We start from the raw sequence: 16,830 nt of genomic DNA, 5'->3' as shown, positions 1-16,830 counted from the left end.
AGTCACTGGGAGAGAGAGCGACGGAAGAGAAGAGAAACAAAGTGCAGCAAGAAAGTAAAAGATGGGAAGTATTGTTCCTAAAATACTGTAAATAAAACGTTTAAGCTCAAACTACTGAACAGTGGGCTGAATGAAAATAGTGCCAAGAGAGAAAGGGAGAGCAGAGAAAAAAAACGATCTGTACATCGTTTCCTTGGTGCCAATAATGAGTGGACCATCGCTTTGACGCACAAATGAACCCCTCAGACCTTCACCTACGGCAGAGCACCACAAACCACCTGTGACGCCATTTTTGCTGTTCAAAAAGGGGTCAAATGTCGGATGAGAAGATGGGTAGGAGGGGATGGGGGGGATGGGGGGGGAGGGGGGGGGGGGGGTGGGCGGTGGGGAAGTCGGTGCTTAACAGATCAGAACAGGACATGCTCACACTGTGCTCGTTGATCTGTGAGAGACCCTGTCACTGTCGGGGGAGGTGCTCCGCCGGCAGTGAAAGGGTGTTGATAAGAGGATCGATGACACCAAACTCAACATAATTAACCAGGAGTAGGGAAGACACCACGAGTCCTTCACTGAACACCCAACTATGTTTGTAAAGTGACTGCGAGTCAGTACTTTGATGAGAGTCATGCACTCTAAATCGACTGTTGTTGGGTAAGTTACAGACACAACGAAGGTTAGAGGAAACGCCTTCTAACTCAAGAGCAGTAAGATTTGGGATCGCGCCCCTTGGTGTGGACAAATCATTGCAGAAACAATTTATTTGGGTAACTCAGTGACACTTTCTTCATGCACTTTTCTAACCTAAGGAAGGGACACACACAAACACTACACACAAAAACACACTCCAGGGATTCCCCTTTACTCACGTAGGCAAACTGTGTTCCTGATTGTTGCTATTTGGAGGAAATGGCGATATAGAAAGATTAAAGCGGGCAGTTTCCTGCATATGTTGAAGAGTGAGGGAACTGGCTAACGCGCCCAAAACTTTTACTAAAACGTGATCTCTTCACGGTGATACTTACAGCACTGCTGTCCTTCTTGCCTTTATGTGAGGAGGCCACAACAGCCAGATACTGGATGACCTTCTTGGTGTTCTCCGTCTTGCCAGCACCAGACTCTCCACTGGAGAGGGAAAAGTGAGCAGGGGATTAAAAGATACAGAGAGAGCAAGAAGATAAGCAGCACTGACAGGTACTCTGTTCACAGTTCAATAACCCAGTTTAATTGAATGGAAATGTCTGTCCAATGTCTAACTCAAAGCATAACGTTATTCTTCAGTCTGCCTACTACACGCTGATGACCACATCCTTTCAACCAACTATCATGTTCATAAGCCATATCTATTTAGTGATTTATTTTAGGGCTTTACGGGAATCGTGAATACGTGCATTGTATTGTGTGTTTATAGCTGTAATAAAACCTACCAAAGCATTAAGACACATATTATGTCAGAAACCTGAAAGTTAAAGAGGTACCTACTACCTTTTAAGAGACATTCTACAACTCAAACAGATTCAAACAGAAGCAAATGCACATTCTTTCCAGAAAACGATCCGGGATATTTAGAGAGACAAAGTTGAATGATCACAGAGCCATCGGCCAGCAGTCCAACACACAGAAACATCCACCCATAAAAGGAATGGGATGCTCCATGTGTTGGGACTTGGCAGCCATGAGAGGAATCTAATTACTCTGTCCTGGTCAAGTTCGTAAGAACATACGACATCCAGGCTCCTACTGTAGGCTGCTGTCAGGACACGATAAATTCTGATGTGAGTTTTTCCTCCAGATGGCTGATCAAGCTGTCTTCTCCTGCGCTTCCTGCCTGAGTAAAAAAAAATCCCTGGAGTGCACCTCAATTTAGGGAACCCCTCCATTATTACGTGTGATGCCCCCAAGTCCTCAGTGGGCCTGAACATCTGTACATTTCTGCAACATCCTGCAACTTTACGGTCACTGCGTCTATTTTGTCACACACACGCATTAGGCCGAGGAAACTGGTGACCCCGCTGAGATGAAATGTCAACGTCTCTACAATGGATTTAGCTGCAGGCTCCCGACTTCTTTCCCATGACAAATTATTGCTACTCTGTATCTGAGGAATTTGAGGAACACAATCACTGCCAGAATGAAGAGAGCACACACACATGTCGGTGAAAGCCTGCGAGGTGTCCCTTCAATTGCTGAAAAGGTCTACGGAATGTGTTTTTTTGCTTTTTAATGAAAATAAATTAAAGATAAAATCCCTTTATTTAAAGTCTCCCATCACAACACTTGCCTAGTGTTTGTTAACCTAGATGAAGGGTTGCTGTAAAAACAATACGAGAAGAACACACGGTGCAATGAACCACACATGCAGGAGGAGCATGTCATACATGACATTCCACGTATCGCACTAGAAAGCTTTCTCCCATATATGGCTCCAGATGCCTGCTGAGAATGAGACCAGCTGTAGCTCAAACTCAAACATGGGGACCCGACCAATGATCCACAGAGAAAACAGAGTTTGTGTTTCAGCTCTGTTGTGTGATAGGACCAGTTTATCCCTTCAAACTCATATTAAAGAGCGATTTGCATCAAACGTCTTCATGTTCACCCTAACCGTAAACAAAAGCCTCCCTGCACACAACGAAGGGATAAATACTTGCAAAGGGAGCCTGGAAGTTGAGGAAATGGTCTGATGAGATCAAAAAATGTGCAGCATCCAAGCATCTGTACATTTGGAGAAGAGAGAGCCTTCCTTTCAACCCTTTTTCAGGGATTAATTGCATACTGAGCAGAAACGGTGCTACTTTTTCACTTAAAACCAATACGGGAGAAATGTGATCTGGACGTTAACCCGCACGGCTCCTTGATCGTAATCCTTCGATTTAAATGGGGCAAGGTCTCTATTTGTTTTACTTGGAGCATAAAAGCTCTCCCTCTCAACAGTTTTCCTTCTGATGCATGGAGTACATTTTAGGAGTAGAAACAAGTGGAAAGAGATGAACATGCGTATGTGGATTGTCCAGTCAATCGGGAATAAACAAAAATGTATTAATGAAACATGACCTGGGCAAACATACAACTTATACAAAAGAATATTACTAAGAAACATAAATTAATAAATGAAAGAAAAGTGTAGCACAGTGGGAAGATTCAGCTGTTACTGCTGCACAAATCGAGGTCCTATATCATTGGATGTCCGATGGACGTCAGAGTTCCTCAATAATTGGTTTGAAAATAAATAAATAAACCAAACTAAAGAGAGCCCAAACATTTGCCGAGCTAATCTGGTTCTCCCATCGGCAGGCAGGGCATACTTCCTGAGCGACGGTCTGAGAAGGGCGCGAGGCCACAGCCCTCTGGGACGCATTAACGCTCATCGAGTTTGGCTCCATGTGAATACCAAAGTGTCTGCCACAAAATCTAACAAACTACAGCATTACCAATCAAGCCAGCCACATCTTCAGAAAATATTTCACAGTTATATTAAGCATGATTTCTTGCTGGTGGTCTGGACCAGAGAGATATCTAGTTAGATTTATTAGAGATATCTAATATCTATGTTTGCACAAGCATTATATAACTTGCACACAAAAACATGGATTAACACGCTTCCTTTCTTCCACCGCTGATGTGACCTCCTGGAAAAGGTTAAGGAGAGACGACGAGGAAAGGGTGGGTTTGGAGGTGACAGATTTTGACTTACGTGCAGAGGATGGACTGGTCCTCACGATCTGTAGACACAAAGAAAAATCACAGGTTTTATGATGACTTGTTAACAAATATGCAGTGAATGATTGTCTAGATCACTTGTAAAGGCCTAAAACTCATATGGAAAACCACAAGAGTCTGCAATAAATGCATTGGTGGCCACAATCCTTCCTTCAGAAACAACTTGGGATACGATTCAAGGCTTAGATGAGACTTAGTGATTTGCAAAAGTATCCCCTGTGCCTAAAGAAACATGTAACTCCCACTTTTTTTTACCATGACAATCGACTCTAAATGTGCATAGCAATGAGTCATTACATCAGCTCCAGAAATACTCCTGGGAGGATACAGTGAGTCCATGTAAGGCTTTTTTGAAACGTTGTTCGTCAATGCAAAGTGGATCTGGGGGAAAACAGGGAGAACGCCGAGGGAAAAGATAACTTCGCTCTCAGTTTTCAACATTAAAACCTCTTTGTAAGCAACATCTGGAAGCGTTACTGCGACCAATTCCTCATCCTCATGCAGCGAAGAGCATCACTAATCTGCAGCGCTATCATTTATACGGACTTATTATGTTGTGTTACAGTGAGCGGCCGGTCTTAAACTGTGAAAACCAGCGGAGGGTTTGGCTGTTGTTCCGCTGGATCCATTCCTTACTTACACACACACACACACACACACACACATACTCGTGTTCCTCCTTTGTAGGGCCCGAACTTATTTTACCCAAATGTGGGATCCACCCTTTCTGGCAGTGCTACAACATTGTAAAAAATCCAGTAAGATGAAAAAAAAATCTATATAATTACCATCACTTTAATTTGTTAAAATTCAGAACTTTTTTTCTCTTGCTAGTTTTTTTGTCACTTTGTGGGGTTCTGTTTCTAACATTCAAAACTTGCGAGTCCCTCTTTCACACACACATACACAATCCTAGTTTTAATATCTTAGCAAGACAACCATTTCTAGACTTTGTATCTTCGCAAGACACAATGTCTTCTGATGGAAATAACATGTTTACATATTTTTTGTTGCTTATCAAAGACATTGTAGGGCTCGATGTCATTGTAACCAAAGATCATCATAAGGTATATGGGGCATTAAATTTCATTAATATAATGAACTCCAGCTCAACACTACTCAACGCTTTCCTAGTACCATTTCTCAAACGACATTGCATAAAATAAACTCCTTAACACATAATATGTTCTCTTGTCTTTATTAACTTAGTAAAGTAAAAGCTAAAATCTCCCCATGCGGGCGTTTGATTGTGGGGGCGCGGAATAGTTTCAGTTACTCATTGGACAATTGTTCAGTGTTCAGAAATAAAAGTCACTGGGACAAGATTAACTTTATCATTGCCTACAAAGAGGCCTCACAAGAAGAGACTGTTAACACTGTCAATATGACGGTGCATCAGCAAGTTCACACTTATACTTTCGTCTCAAAGTAGTGATTCTATATGCCTTCCAGTCTCGCATTCGGAGAGCTTCAGGGTCTGCATTAATGCACTGTTGACACTCCTCTTTGCCTGGAACACTGTTCATGGTAATGCATCTCCGTAGATGCCGGTTCACCGCTGCCGCTTCCTCGGGTGTCCAGGTTCTTTTGATAGCAGTTTGTTTACCTAAGTAGACATAAAAGGAGCACAGAATTGACTTGTTTAAGAATTGTACATTTTAATTGCCACTGAAACACTATTGCATCGATCATCAATTGCAGTAATGAATTAGTTGGAATTTGGATAGATTGTAGTTCAGATTACTGTATGCTTTCAGACTAGGGCGCAATTAGTCATTATAAGAAATGACTCCAAAATACATATTGATCTATGTTTAATAAAACAATTTCATCCTTGGAGCTCCTTAGTGCGCCATAGCATCGTCTCCCTACTGTACTGATTGACTATAGAACCTGAGGTTAGATCCTGAAATGTGTTGTTAAAAGTATTAAAAGTTACTTATAGTTTGGACAAAACGGAGAGCCCCATAAGGAGTGGACTAGAAACATGTGTGTGTAAAGTTGGAACCCTTCAACAACATTTTTGGGGCTGCAGTGCATCATGTTTAAAATACCCCTTTTAAACATGCATCAGCTCAGGAAGTGGACAATTACCCCTGTAAAAACCTGAGGTTAGATCCTGAAATGTGTTGTTAAAAGTATTAAAAGTTACTTATAGTTTGGACAAAACGGAGGGCCCCATAAAGGGTGGACTAGAAACATGTGGGTGTAAAGTTGGAACCCCTCAACAACATTTTTGGGGCTGCAGTGCATCATGTTTAAAATACCCCTTTTAAACATGCATCAGCTCAGGAAGTGGACAATTACCCCTGTAAAAACCTGAGGTTAGATCCTGAAATGTGTTGTTAAAAGTATTAAAAGTTACTTATAGTTTGGACAAAACGGAGGGCCCCATAAAGGGTGGACTAGAAACATGTGGGTGTAAAGTTGGAACCCCTCAACAACATTTTTGGGGCTGCAGTGCATCATGTTTAAAATACCCCTTTTAAACATGCATCAGCTCAGGAAGTGGACAATTACCCCTGTAAAAACCTGAGGTTAGATCCTGAAATGTGTTGTTAAAAGTATTAAAAGTTACTTATAGTTTGGACAAAACGGAGGGCCCCATAAAGGGTGGACTAGAAACATGTGGGTGTAAAGTTGGAACCCCTCAACAACATTTTTGGGGCTGCAGTGCATCATGTTTAAAATACCCCTTTTAAACATGCATCAGCTCAGGAAGTGGACAATTACACATGTAAAAACCTGAGGTTAGATCCTGAAATGTGTTGTTAAAAGTATTTAAAAATACTTATAGTTTGGATAAAACGGAGGGCCCCATAAAGGGTGGACTAGAAACATTGGTGTGTGTGTGCGAGGTTAACTTTAAATTATTTAGAAGGAGATAAAGACAGGAGGACCCCATAAAGGACAGACTAGAAACAAAATGTGTAGGGTTGTTATCGGTCTGTTCCTTCAATTTAAAGTCTACAGAATAACCCAATGATGGTTTCTGACGGAAAGCTATAACACAAAAGCCATTTTGACACCATCATACCGTGATAATAGAATTGCATCGTGCAGAATTGCAGTGTGTACATTACATATTTACCTGGGCTATGGCTTCCTCTCCATTGGATTCCTCATGGGAAGACAGATTTGAAAGGGTGTCTTCTGTCTCTATAGCCACAGCAGGGGCCTCATAGTTTGTCACCTATAATTGAGATATTAAAAAAAGAACAGACTTAGAACTTCCCAATAGTATAGTTATCTCAACAACTCTGTCAAGAAAAGTGTCTGATTTACTCTTAACTATTGTACTGGCAACATTTATGTTTAATTTAATGATGTAAATGCAACATCCTTGTCTTTACTGACACAACCAAACCCTGATGGTTTCTCACCTGATATTAAAATAAAAAGCAATAACTAATATATATCAGCTATTATAGATCTGAGACTACACCATCAGTATCAGATACACTAGCTGAATTAATGAGCCAATTCAAACAGATTTCAAACTTTATAATCTCCCAGATTAACAAACCGATGAATCAGTAAACCTATAACCAACACACCTTTTGACGCGATGGCCATTGTGAATCACCACCATAGTTGTAATCAATTTTCCGATCACCAACTCTGAATCCCAGCTTTAAATCGAAAACCCAGACAAGTATGCTGTCAGCCAAGCGACACATATAAATGTACAACTATAATATTTGACAAAAGTGGAGAGGCTTAAAACATATATTCAGCCTGAAAGTAACTGCGTGCACACACACACACACGTCGTTTTAGCCAACCTTATCGGGATCTAGATGAAGCAGTGATATAATGAATCTATAAATTGACACACATTAGCACAGACAGTGATTTGTTGCCAGAAGTCTGTTTTTAAATCTGTTTAAACTGTGTTCCTTGGTCAGGATTTTGACTTTGACTACTTAGTATTTGTGTAATATTAACTACCGAACAAGAAAGCTCCACTTACTGATAAATGCTGTGAGTTGATCTCTTATTTCTAACATCACATTCTCTAGAGGAGGTTTTAAGTTCAGCATAAATGATCTTAGCAATTTACTGGGTAATAAGAGAATATCAGAAACCCAGAGTGAAACTGTTAGCCGTTACCCTGAATCCTGCTATATAGTACAGGGCCCTGGTTTCCTTAACACTTGTTATTGCAGAACCAAGTCTACAAACTAGATGAAAGCAAATAACAACACTATCAAAATGCACAAAGGAGAACATACACATTATTATCTACATGCTGGGATCAATTACCAAGGCTGAGTGTCTGACCAGTGCAATCCTTATATTATTCGGTCTGCATGGTTGGCATCGTAACTTCTGGCCCCATGAAAACCCCCCAAAACACAGCTATCTGCTTATTGAGCCCTTCTAGAAAATCCTCTAAATGATCACATTGTAACGTCTGCACACAACCCCACACTATTATATACACTGCAAATTATCCTTTAAAAAATCCTTTAACATCTTTTGAATGACTTCACACATCAAATCAAGTTTTACAGCACTGTTATCACGTCACGTCAGCTGTTTGAGATAGTTTGTTTACTCTCAGCGCTGCAACGCCAACAGACGTACACGTAAAACCCACGGGACAAACGGCGCAGATGTATACAGACACCGTCTGTTTCACGGAGGTTATCAGTTATGCATGTTTCCGGGCCTCCGGTTGAATTACATAGCCGCGAACGGAGTCGTAACTCTCCGTATGAAACAAACGTGTCCACCATCCTTTGCCGTCCTCAGTCAAACAACAAACCCAACTCATCAAAGCAGATGTATATAGACACCGACCCCCGTGTGTTAAGAAGTGACTCACGCTGCTAAAAAAACGCCGATTTCCGTGTTTCACGGAGGTTATCAGTTATACATGTTTCCGGGCCACCGGTTGAATTACGTAGCAGCGAACGGAGTCGTAACTCTCCGTATGAAACAAACGTGTCCACCATCCTTTTAGCAGTCATTTGCAGTCAGTCCATAACAATCCTTACTCACCAGCGCTGCACTCGTTATTCTAAGCCTTTGCAGTCAGTCAGACAGCCTAACTCATCAACATTGCATGCGTTCGTCTAAGCCACACTAACATGCTGTTGGACCCGCCCCACAGACATAAACAAAGCCTCCGATTGGCCGAAAGTGACGATCGCGGGAAAATCCTGTGATTGACAGTCACCCAAAGCGGCACACTTTTGCCGTTCAGAGTAACAAGATTACGGTTTTTGTGACTAAATAATGCGGCAGTAATCGCGTTGTCATAACAAATGTTAATATTATACTTATTCATCAGAAAAAATATCTTAAGTATAACAATGCTGTAGCTAACAGTTAGCATTTTCTGATCTAAAACTAACAGTAGAAGCTAGCAATATATAGCTAGCTAGCAGCTAGCAGCACCAAGAAATTGTAATTTACAGAATAAAGTGCTACTTTATTAATCCATTAATATACTGTGGGTACAGATTGAGAAACAGATAAAAAAAAAGTCATACTTTAATACAAAAACCTACCTTATTCTCTGCAAAGTTCCCAGTTGAGCAGCCAACACTGCATGGCTTTGGTATGCTGAGACATGAGATATCGCTAATGACTTCACGAAAAATCTCGCGAGATTTCATAGTGGCCCCTCATTGGCTGAACCCTTACACACACCAGGAAGTGTGTGTGTGTGATGTTATACCACCTTTCCAACACTTGGGGCACTAGTGAGTAAAAAATCCACACACACATCACACACACTTTTCCATACTTTCTGACTTTGTGAGACATGTGCTAAAAAAGCGACAGGCATGTCAGGGGAGGCTTGTGAGCCCATATATGATGATCATTCTAGTGGGGTCCCTCATTTTGGGCCCCACAAGGTTGCTGGGCCCCACAAGATTGGTGTTCTCCCTGTTACATGGCCCCACAAACTAACAACTGCAAGTGCACACACACACACACACACACACACACACACACACACACACACACACACACACACACAAAATGACACATGTTCCCCCTCTGCCCTTTCTAATTAAGGCAGAGGGGAAAGAGAGTGGTGGCCAGGACTGTGAGCTTTTGCAAAACATCCAAAATCAACACTCGGTCTCGCACCAGAGACTTAGAGAGAAAGGACACTGGAAATGCTTTGTAACACTGATTGTTCAGATGAAGTAAAAAGCAAAATCTGACTAACGGGGAGTTTTGATGTCTCTGCACCTGTCTGGAAAACATAAATACAATGGGAGCACAGAAGAAGCATGTGAGGGGACAGCAAACTCCCTGTGGGAATTTCAAATAGTTTCTTCTGAACATCAAAGATGAGGGGCTATTTTGGAAGAATGGGATGTTGGAATGTCTCAGAATGCCCCAAAATGTCTCGGCGCATAGGCGTCCAGTTATCTGGATTTGCCGTCGTTATGCACCACTTACACTGTAATATGTGAACTATTTGTACTAAAACTCTCACTGTAGACATCCCTCACCATCAGTCACTCCTTCACGGGAAATCACACACATGAATTGACCAAAAAAACTCCCCGGCAGCCACAGTGTGACTCAATAAAGGCTCAAAAAGGCTTCACGGATGTGTAGATTTAGTCTTGAATTTTTGGTAGTTGAGGACTTTTTTGTTTATGTGGCTCCTTGAAAGCGACCATACTTGGACGTATGTCCTTCATAATTCTCCAAGACCGTAGACTGTGTATAAGACGAGGACGTAGTCACCTTGAAGTAATCCATTGATTTGCCATCTACCGAGTTTGTCCGCCTTCATTTAGTTTTTTGGAAACCAGAGGGTGGAGTACAAACATCGCTCAACACATTTTTTGCCGACTTAAATGATAACAATTCACTTTGATGAAGTAAAAGATACTGTGAAAGGTTTAAAGATCCCAGACAAGGCAACACCTGTCAATCACAAGGTAGCCACACCCTAAAACTTAACGATCATAATATGAGATCCATCAGCTATTTCCCTATTCAACCCTGCAGATGGGGACACTATCAAAGCACATTTGCAACGTGAAACTATTTTTCACATGGTAAAAGTCATTTTTAAGGATGCATTTTTATTGATCTTTTCATTGATCTTTTCTTTTGAATGCATTGACTGGCGATGCGGTTGCTGCTTTTGCTGCTTTGTTTCCTTAGTACTTTGGATGAGGAAAGCAGTTCCAAAGCCACGTTTTTTAATTCTAAAACGTGTGGTTCACAATCAGAAACATCAATTGTTATGTCATCATGAGCCCAAGCTTACATCTGATTTGTTTGGTCTGAAATAAATGTAATACATTTTCGTGTGAACGTAGGGTTCAGGGTGAAAATGGTCTCCAGGTTGCAGCTGTATGGGATCTTCAACAGGGATGAGCTGAAGAAGTGTAATCCAAACAGCCACACAAACACAAATCAATCCACACCCTTCTTGTTTACATGCGAATCCATGTTTAGACACACTAGCTACATACAAAAATGTTTGGGATTAACTAAGAGATGGAAATTGAAGCTCAGAGGTTTGTGTGTGTTGTAGCTAAAATGCTTAACACCAGTGCAGCGGCTAGCAACAGTTTGCCAATGTTTTGGACACCATGGACTGCATACTAATGTATTTTTCACAAACTTGAAAAAAGAATATTGAAAAAACAAGTTTAAGCTTTTCTTGGGTCAAATCATCTCAGTGACAAAGTGACTTAAATGCCAAAAATGTTTAGTCCCTCTCTTGGCAGCCAGAGAGATTGAATGGTGTGGATGTGGAAGATTTGGGTAAATCCCGCCTTCTTAAGAGCTCTCTAAACAATTACTTCCGAACTTTACTGTAAGTCCTGTCAAAACATCCTGTTTCATTGGGGAATTCACCAAAGCAAAACAAAGGAGTACAATCTCAAACCCATTTAATGGGAACTTTAAACGGGCGTTTCTTGCCCAAAGAAAAAAGCATCTCTATGGTAATCTCATCAAGAGAAAATAATATAGTTAGAGTATTTGAATAGAACAGGAAAAGATTGACAGCCCTGCACCCAACTTCCAATCCAGATGTCAACCCCTGTGAGAGAACGCCCTCACATCAACACAAAGTTCCAGTGGGCACGACCCCCTGGGAGCACGAGCAACAGCGTCTGTGGGAAACTAGCTGCTCTGTACCACTGCCGGCTCGTCCAAGAGCCATTTACTGTAAGCACGCCTGTGAAAAGAACACTATCGTCTCCTCTGCAAGACACCGACTCTCAAATAGGCCATAAATAAACTGTTTTTTCACACTCTACCAACTCTGAACTGTACTTGTAGGGCAAGTAACAAGCTTTATTTTCAAGTGTGAATGATAATTATCACCTCTCTGCAGATGAAACTATCAGCCTGAAAGCGCCGGCCCTTTTGTGGTTTTTATTAACCGCTTTGTCATCATGACAGAGCTAAATGCTTCCAGCTGTCACCACTCAGACAGAAGCGAGACCTTTTAGAGCGCACTCACGGCACGCTTTTTTAAGATAACACTTCCCATCTGACAGAAATCCCCTAAAAACTTAGGAGGCCAGCAGGCTGCAAAAAAACATGTTTTTGTTATTTGTAAAAGTTCTTAGAGGCTGACAAGAGACTGCGGACCAAGCCCACAAGAAGAGAAGCACATTTTACACTGCGGCCAAACGGTGAAATTACAATTTCCGGGGTCTGTCACATGATGGGGCCCAAAAATATTTGTTCCCATTGACTTAACCTAGAGGATACTTTTTTGTTTAGGTGAATCAACATCCTAATATGAACACTGAAGTGGCCCTTTATTTGAATCTTTATGTCCAAAAAGATGTTTTTACTCGTGGGTTCTTGTGAATGAGCCCGAGGAGGAGGCTGGACTCTGCTGGGAGGAAATGGTTAAAGGTAACGCCAGCGCTCTTGGTCCCTGGACGCCATAATGCAGTAGAACGCTGGATTAAGGTTGGGTTGATTTCAAACTCAGAAGTGTGACTTATTTTGCTTCGTGCACATTTGAGCAGCTGTCATAGGAACCAGCGGGGCACCGCATTCAACGCATCCATCTCTCTTAATGCACGCACGCTGCCGACAGCCAAACAGCCCAACGGGAAGACAACAAAGCTGGAAGAACAAAACTCTGGTTTGTATTGTCGCTGTTTTCATGCGATGTGGTGAAAAAACAACAACAAAAAAAACAATGACCACCTAATAAATCAATTCTTTTTAGGGAAATGATGGAGGTGGTGTCAACATCCTACCTTGCATCATGTTCCTGTAGGCGTTGTCGGCGATCGAGTAGATATGAGGGGGGACTTCATGTCGTTTTTTCCCTTTGTACATTTCAATGATCTTCTCTGAGTAGATGGGCAGCATTTTGTATGGGTTCACCACCACACAGAACAGGCCGGAGTACGTCTGAGAAGGTAAAGGCCGCGAGGTAGATGAGCGCGTGTGAGCCCCGCACATGTTGCTGTTTTTGTATTTCTATAACTGGCAGAACTTATAGAAGTCAGCATCAGAAGGCAATGATAAGGATTGAAATACTTTTGAAATCCCCAAATAGTGGCTTTGCCAGCCAGAGAGCATAAACATCATCAGTACATGTGTAAACATTTGACTAAGGTTGAAAATAGAATTAGGAAATCCATAAAGTCAGTAGAAAATGCTGATAAATATATAGAAACAAACATCTGTATGCAGCTGCACGCCGTCAGGGTGTGAGTGAAGGATTGTGAGAGCAGGTTTTCACTGTGTACTTACATAAATTAGCCCAGAGTAGTACCTCTCGCGGATGTTGTGCAATACGGAGGCTTCGTTCAGGCAGGTGAGCTCAGCCATGTCCTCCACCTTGCTGAACTTGGGCGGGTTCATCTTCTGGATGTCGTCCTTGTTGACTGTCACCTTCTTGCAGTTGTCAGCCAGCTCCACCAGCACCTCGTCACCGTGCTCTTCCTTGACGCTGGCCGCCTCGAAGCCGTGCCTCTCCGATGGGATCCACACCAGCTTCTTGGCCGACCAGTCAGCCTGAGCCATGGGGCTGTTCAAGAAGTCTTTGTCAACAAAGAGGAACTTCTCGTCCTCGGTTGGGGCCTTCTTAGACATTTTGGGTTATGGCGGGGGTCCAGCTGTTTGGGAAAGACAAATTTGGAAATCAATTGGATGTTGAAAAAGAGCAAGGAAGGAAGGGAGGTGGAAAGTCGGTGAGGAGGGAACTAACACAGGAAGAAACAGAGGCAAGAAGGAACAAAGCAAAGCCGGAAGGAAGGAATTAGAAATAGATGAGACGGCATCCAAATGAGGCAACATTTTGCTGGACATCAAATAAACTTCATGGTACGGATCATAGATTCATAAAACCCCTGCTGCTAACGAGAAACTGCTATCGAGTCTCTCGAGGTATAGGAGACATGATACTAAAGTATCCCCCTGCCTGTGATTGCAACTCAAAAATCCATCAGGAAGTTCAGTCCTTCTCACAGACCTCCACCCCCTCACAACCCTACACATTCACATACGCCACTAGGGAGAAACTCTAATCCCCCTTCCTTATTTAGATAGAAAGTTTAAGGCTGGCCAATTTCTTTTAATTAAGCCAGTAACAAAACACCCAAATCTCCAAAGGAGCAACAGACTTAAGATCCAAAATATCCACAAACCATTAATGCAAACTGTCTTTTACTCAATCATGAAGCCAGAGCTTAATTGACATACATCCATGTTTTCCATGTCTCTCTCTCTCTCTCTCTCTCTCTGTCTGCAAGGAGGCTCCAGTCTCGTGCTGTGATGACCATATAAGGGCCTCTTCTTTGGAGCAGGACTCTTTTTCTGCAGATCTAAACAGCAAGGCGAGTGAACTCCCAAACAAAGCCCATTTAGGGAAGAGTATGTCTCTTGCTGGCCTCGTCGTTTACTTCAAAATGATAACAGCGAGGCAGAGCGCATGAGGGGGGACGGGGCGTTAACAATCATGCGGCATGCGGGTCCATAGCGACATATTCTTTAAATTGCAACAGACAGTGGCTTAATCATGAAAAGGTGTCAAGGAGAAAGACCTGCAAAATACAAAGGGGTGGGAATTGCACATTAACTCACATTTGAAGTACAAAGGACACCATGGTAGCAAATATTTAATATCAGCATTTTATGCAGCATATGTCTGAATGTGCAACCAAACAAAATTGTTTGAGTGAGACTAATACCACATTCAAACAGCATTGAGATTGGTTCTTCACTGGTTACCGGTGGCTGCCCGCATCCAGTTCAAAACATTGGTACTGACGTACCATGCTGTGAATGGATCGGGACCAGTCTACATCCGGGACATGGTGAAACCCTACATCCCAACCCGCTCACTCCGCTCTGCATCTGCCAAGCTGCTTGGTCCTCCCTCACTGAGAGAAAAGCACTCGGTGAGATCGCGACTCTTTGCTGTCCTCGCTCCCAGATGGTGGAACGAGCTCTCTGATGACATCAGGACTGCAGAGAGCCTCTACATCTTCCACCCAAAACTCAAGACACACCTTTTTAGACTCTACCTTGACTAAAACACTAACAAACCGTAGCACTAACAAATGGTAGCACTACAATTTTACTTATAATGGCACTTATCTATAACATGTTTTGAAACTGCTTATTTGATGAAAAATGTACTTTCTTCTTACTTGTTCTTCTGAGTTTGTATCTCTATATGGAAATGCACTTATTGTAAGTCGCTTTGGATAAAAGCGTCAGCTAAATGACATGAAATGTAATGTAATGAACTGGCATCTGATGCACTGCGTGGAGAGCTTGATGGTTTCTGGATTACAATGAGCCACTTGTGTTCACAGGCGGTCCTTCCCTAAGTGACTGGCAGACACTTTAATTGACTGACAACTATATAAAAAAGCCACTGAGCCTCCATAGAAAGCCTGTAAATGTACCCAAGGGACCAGCCAAACCACACCACCCGGAAAAATAGTGGAATCTATTACAGAAATATTAACTGGACCTATTTGTTTAAAAAACAGCAGTGCGGTGGGGATCAGTCCCATGAGCTGAGGAAACAACCAGCTGATGCTTTGATGATTAGCTTTTTCTGCAGATAAAAGTAAACATACTTTTCCTGACACTCCACCCTGTGCTTAAGTACATTCAGCCAATTAAAGCCTTCCTCCTTTACCCCTTTAACTTTCCTCACCTCTTTGGCTTATTGCATTTGTACAGCCTCTCTCTCTCTCTCTCCCCCTCCCTGTCTCTCTCTATCTCTCTCTCTCTCTCTCTCTCTCCCTCCCTGTCTCTCTGCCGTGTCAACAAGGCTTTGTACTCAGCCAGTGTATCTTGAAGACAGAAGTGGAGTTGACACGATAACAGGTTGATACAGACTGACTGAAATGTAAAGTGTTTTGGCATCACATGCATCATTTGCCATGATACTAAACTACCAAATGCAGCATCATAACTTCTATCACTTTTTTTTAGACAACCATCCTTAAACACAGAGATGAAAAACAGGATAGAAATCTATGACGCGTCCAATAACAATTACTTTTATTTCAGAATCTCTATTTAAAATAATAATAAACAAGTGTAAATGTCACCCATGAGACATCGTGACTGTTTCTATTTGTGTGGGAACATGTTTGACCTGCAGGGCCTGTGAAGAGTTTTACCCACTTCCTCTCTGGTTCGTCCCACAAACATTCTCCTTGTTACCGTCTTCTTGAAAAATACATTCATGATGATTAGGGTTACAGCATGAAAATAATTAAATCACAAATAATAAAACAGATAAATGACAACACCATGGTGATTGGTCCCATTACAGAAAAGGTCAATGAACAGGAGAACTGTTAACTAAATATAACTACGGCAGCCGAATACAGTTCAACTCAATCCTGTGAAAGTCCTCAGTCAGTGTAGTTAACACTGTGGTTAACACAGGTAACCGAGGGAGACGCTTTTTTCAGCTGATGAACATGAAACAAAATTTAATACACTTTATTAAATACGCAAATGTAGTGCTGCATGTACTAAAAGTGCATTATGTATACATAATGTATTAAGCAGCAGGTACCAAGACAAAACTATAAGCAAATTTCTGTTAAAGTAAGTTTTCTCCAAATTGAAGTCTACTTTTAAAACACAGAGAGAAAATAATTAAACATGAAGTCC

General features: G+C 41.9%; 1 protein-coding gene and 1 long non-coding RNA gene across 4 annotated transcripts in view; both read right to left on the bottom strand.

The window, feature by feature from the left end:
* myh11a (myosin, heavy chain 11a, smooth muscle) overlaps positions 1 to 16,830 on the bottom strand; it is a 29,812-nt gene that overhangs the window by 12,684 nt on the left and 298 nt on the right. For 2 of the 3 annotated variants that reach the window (XM_037471545.2, XM_037471548.2), the window contains exons 2-6: positions 13,438 to 13,802; positions 12,936 to 13,092; positions 3,692 to 3,719; positions 1,023 to 1,122; positions 867 to 893 (exon numbers count right to left, since the gene is read on the bottom strand). In XM_037471545.2, coding sequence (XP_037327442.1) covers positions 867 to 893; positions 1,023 to 1,122; positions 3,692 to 3,719; positions 12,936 to 13,092; positions 13,438 to 13,779 — 654 coding nt within the window. In that variant the 5' untranslated portion in view covers positions 13,780 to 13,802. The remainder of the gene's footprint in view (positions 1 to 866; positions 894 to 1,022; positions 1,123 to 3,691; positions 3,720 to 12,935; positions 13,093 to 13,437; positions 13,803 to 16,830) is intronic. The other variant, XM_037471546.2, reaches the window with a different exon arrangement.
* Positions 3,743 to 9,653, bottom strand: LOC134132755 (uncharacterized). Its single transcript, XR_009956950.1, has 3 exons — positions 9,237 to 9,653; positions 6,809 to 6,910; positions 3,743 to 5,323 (listed from the first exon to the last, which is right to left on the bottom strand). It is a non-coding gene; the product is annotated as an uncharacterized LOC134132755 (long non-coding RNA).

The sequence above is a fragment of the Pungitius pungitius genome, chromosome 9, assembly GCF_949316345.1.
Source record: "Pungitius pungitius chromosome 9, fPunPun2.1, whole genome shotgun sequence".
Classification (NCBI taxonomy): domain Eukaryota; kingdom Metazoa; phylum Chordata; class Actinopteri; order Perciformes; family Gasterosteidae; genus Pungitius; species Pungitius pungitius.
This window is presented reverse-complemented; position numbering and strand designations above follow the sequence as displayed.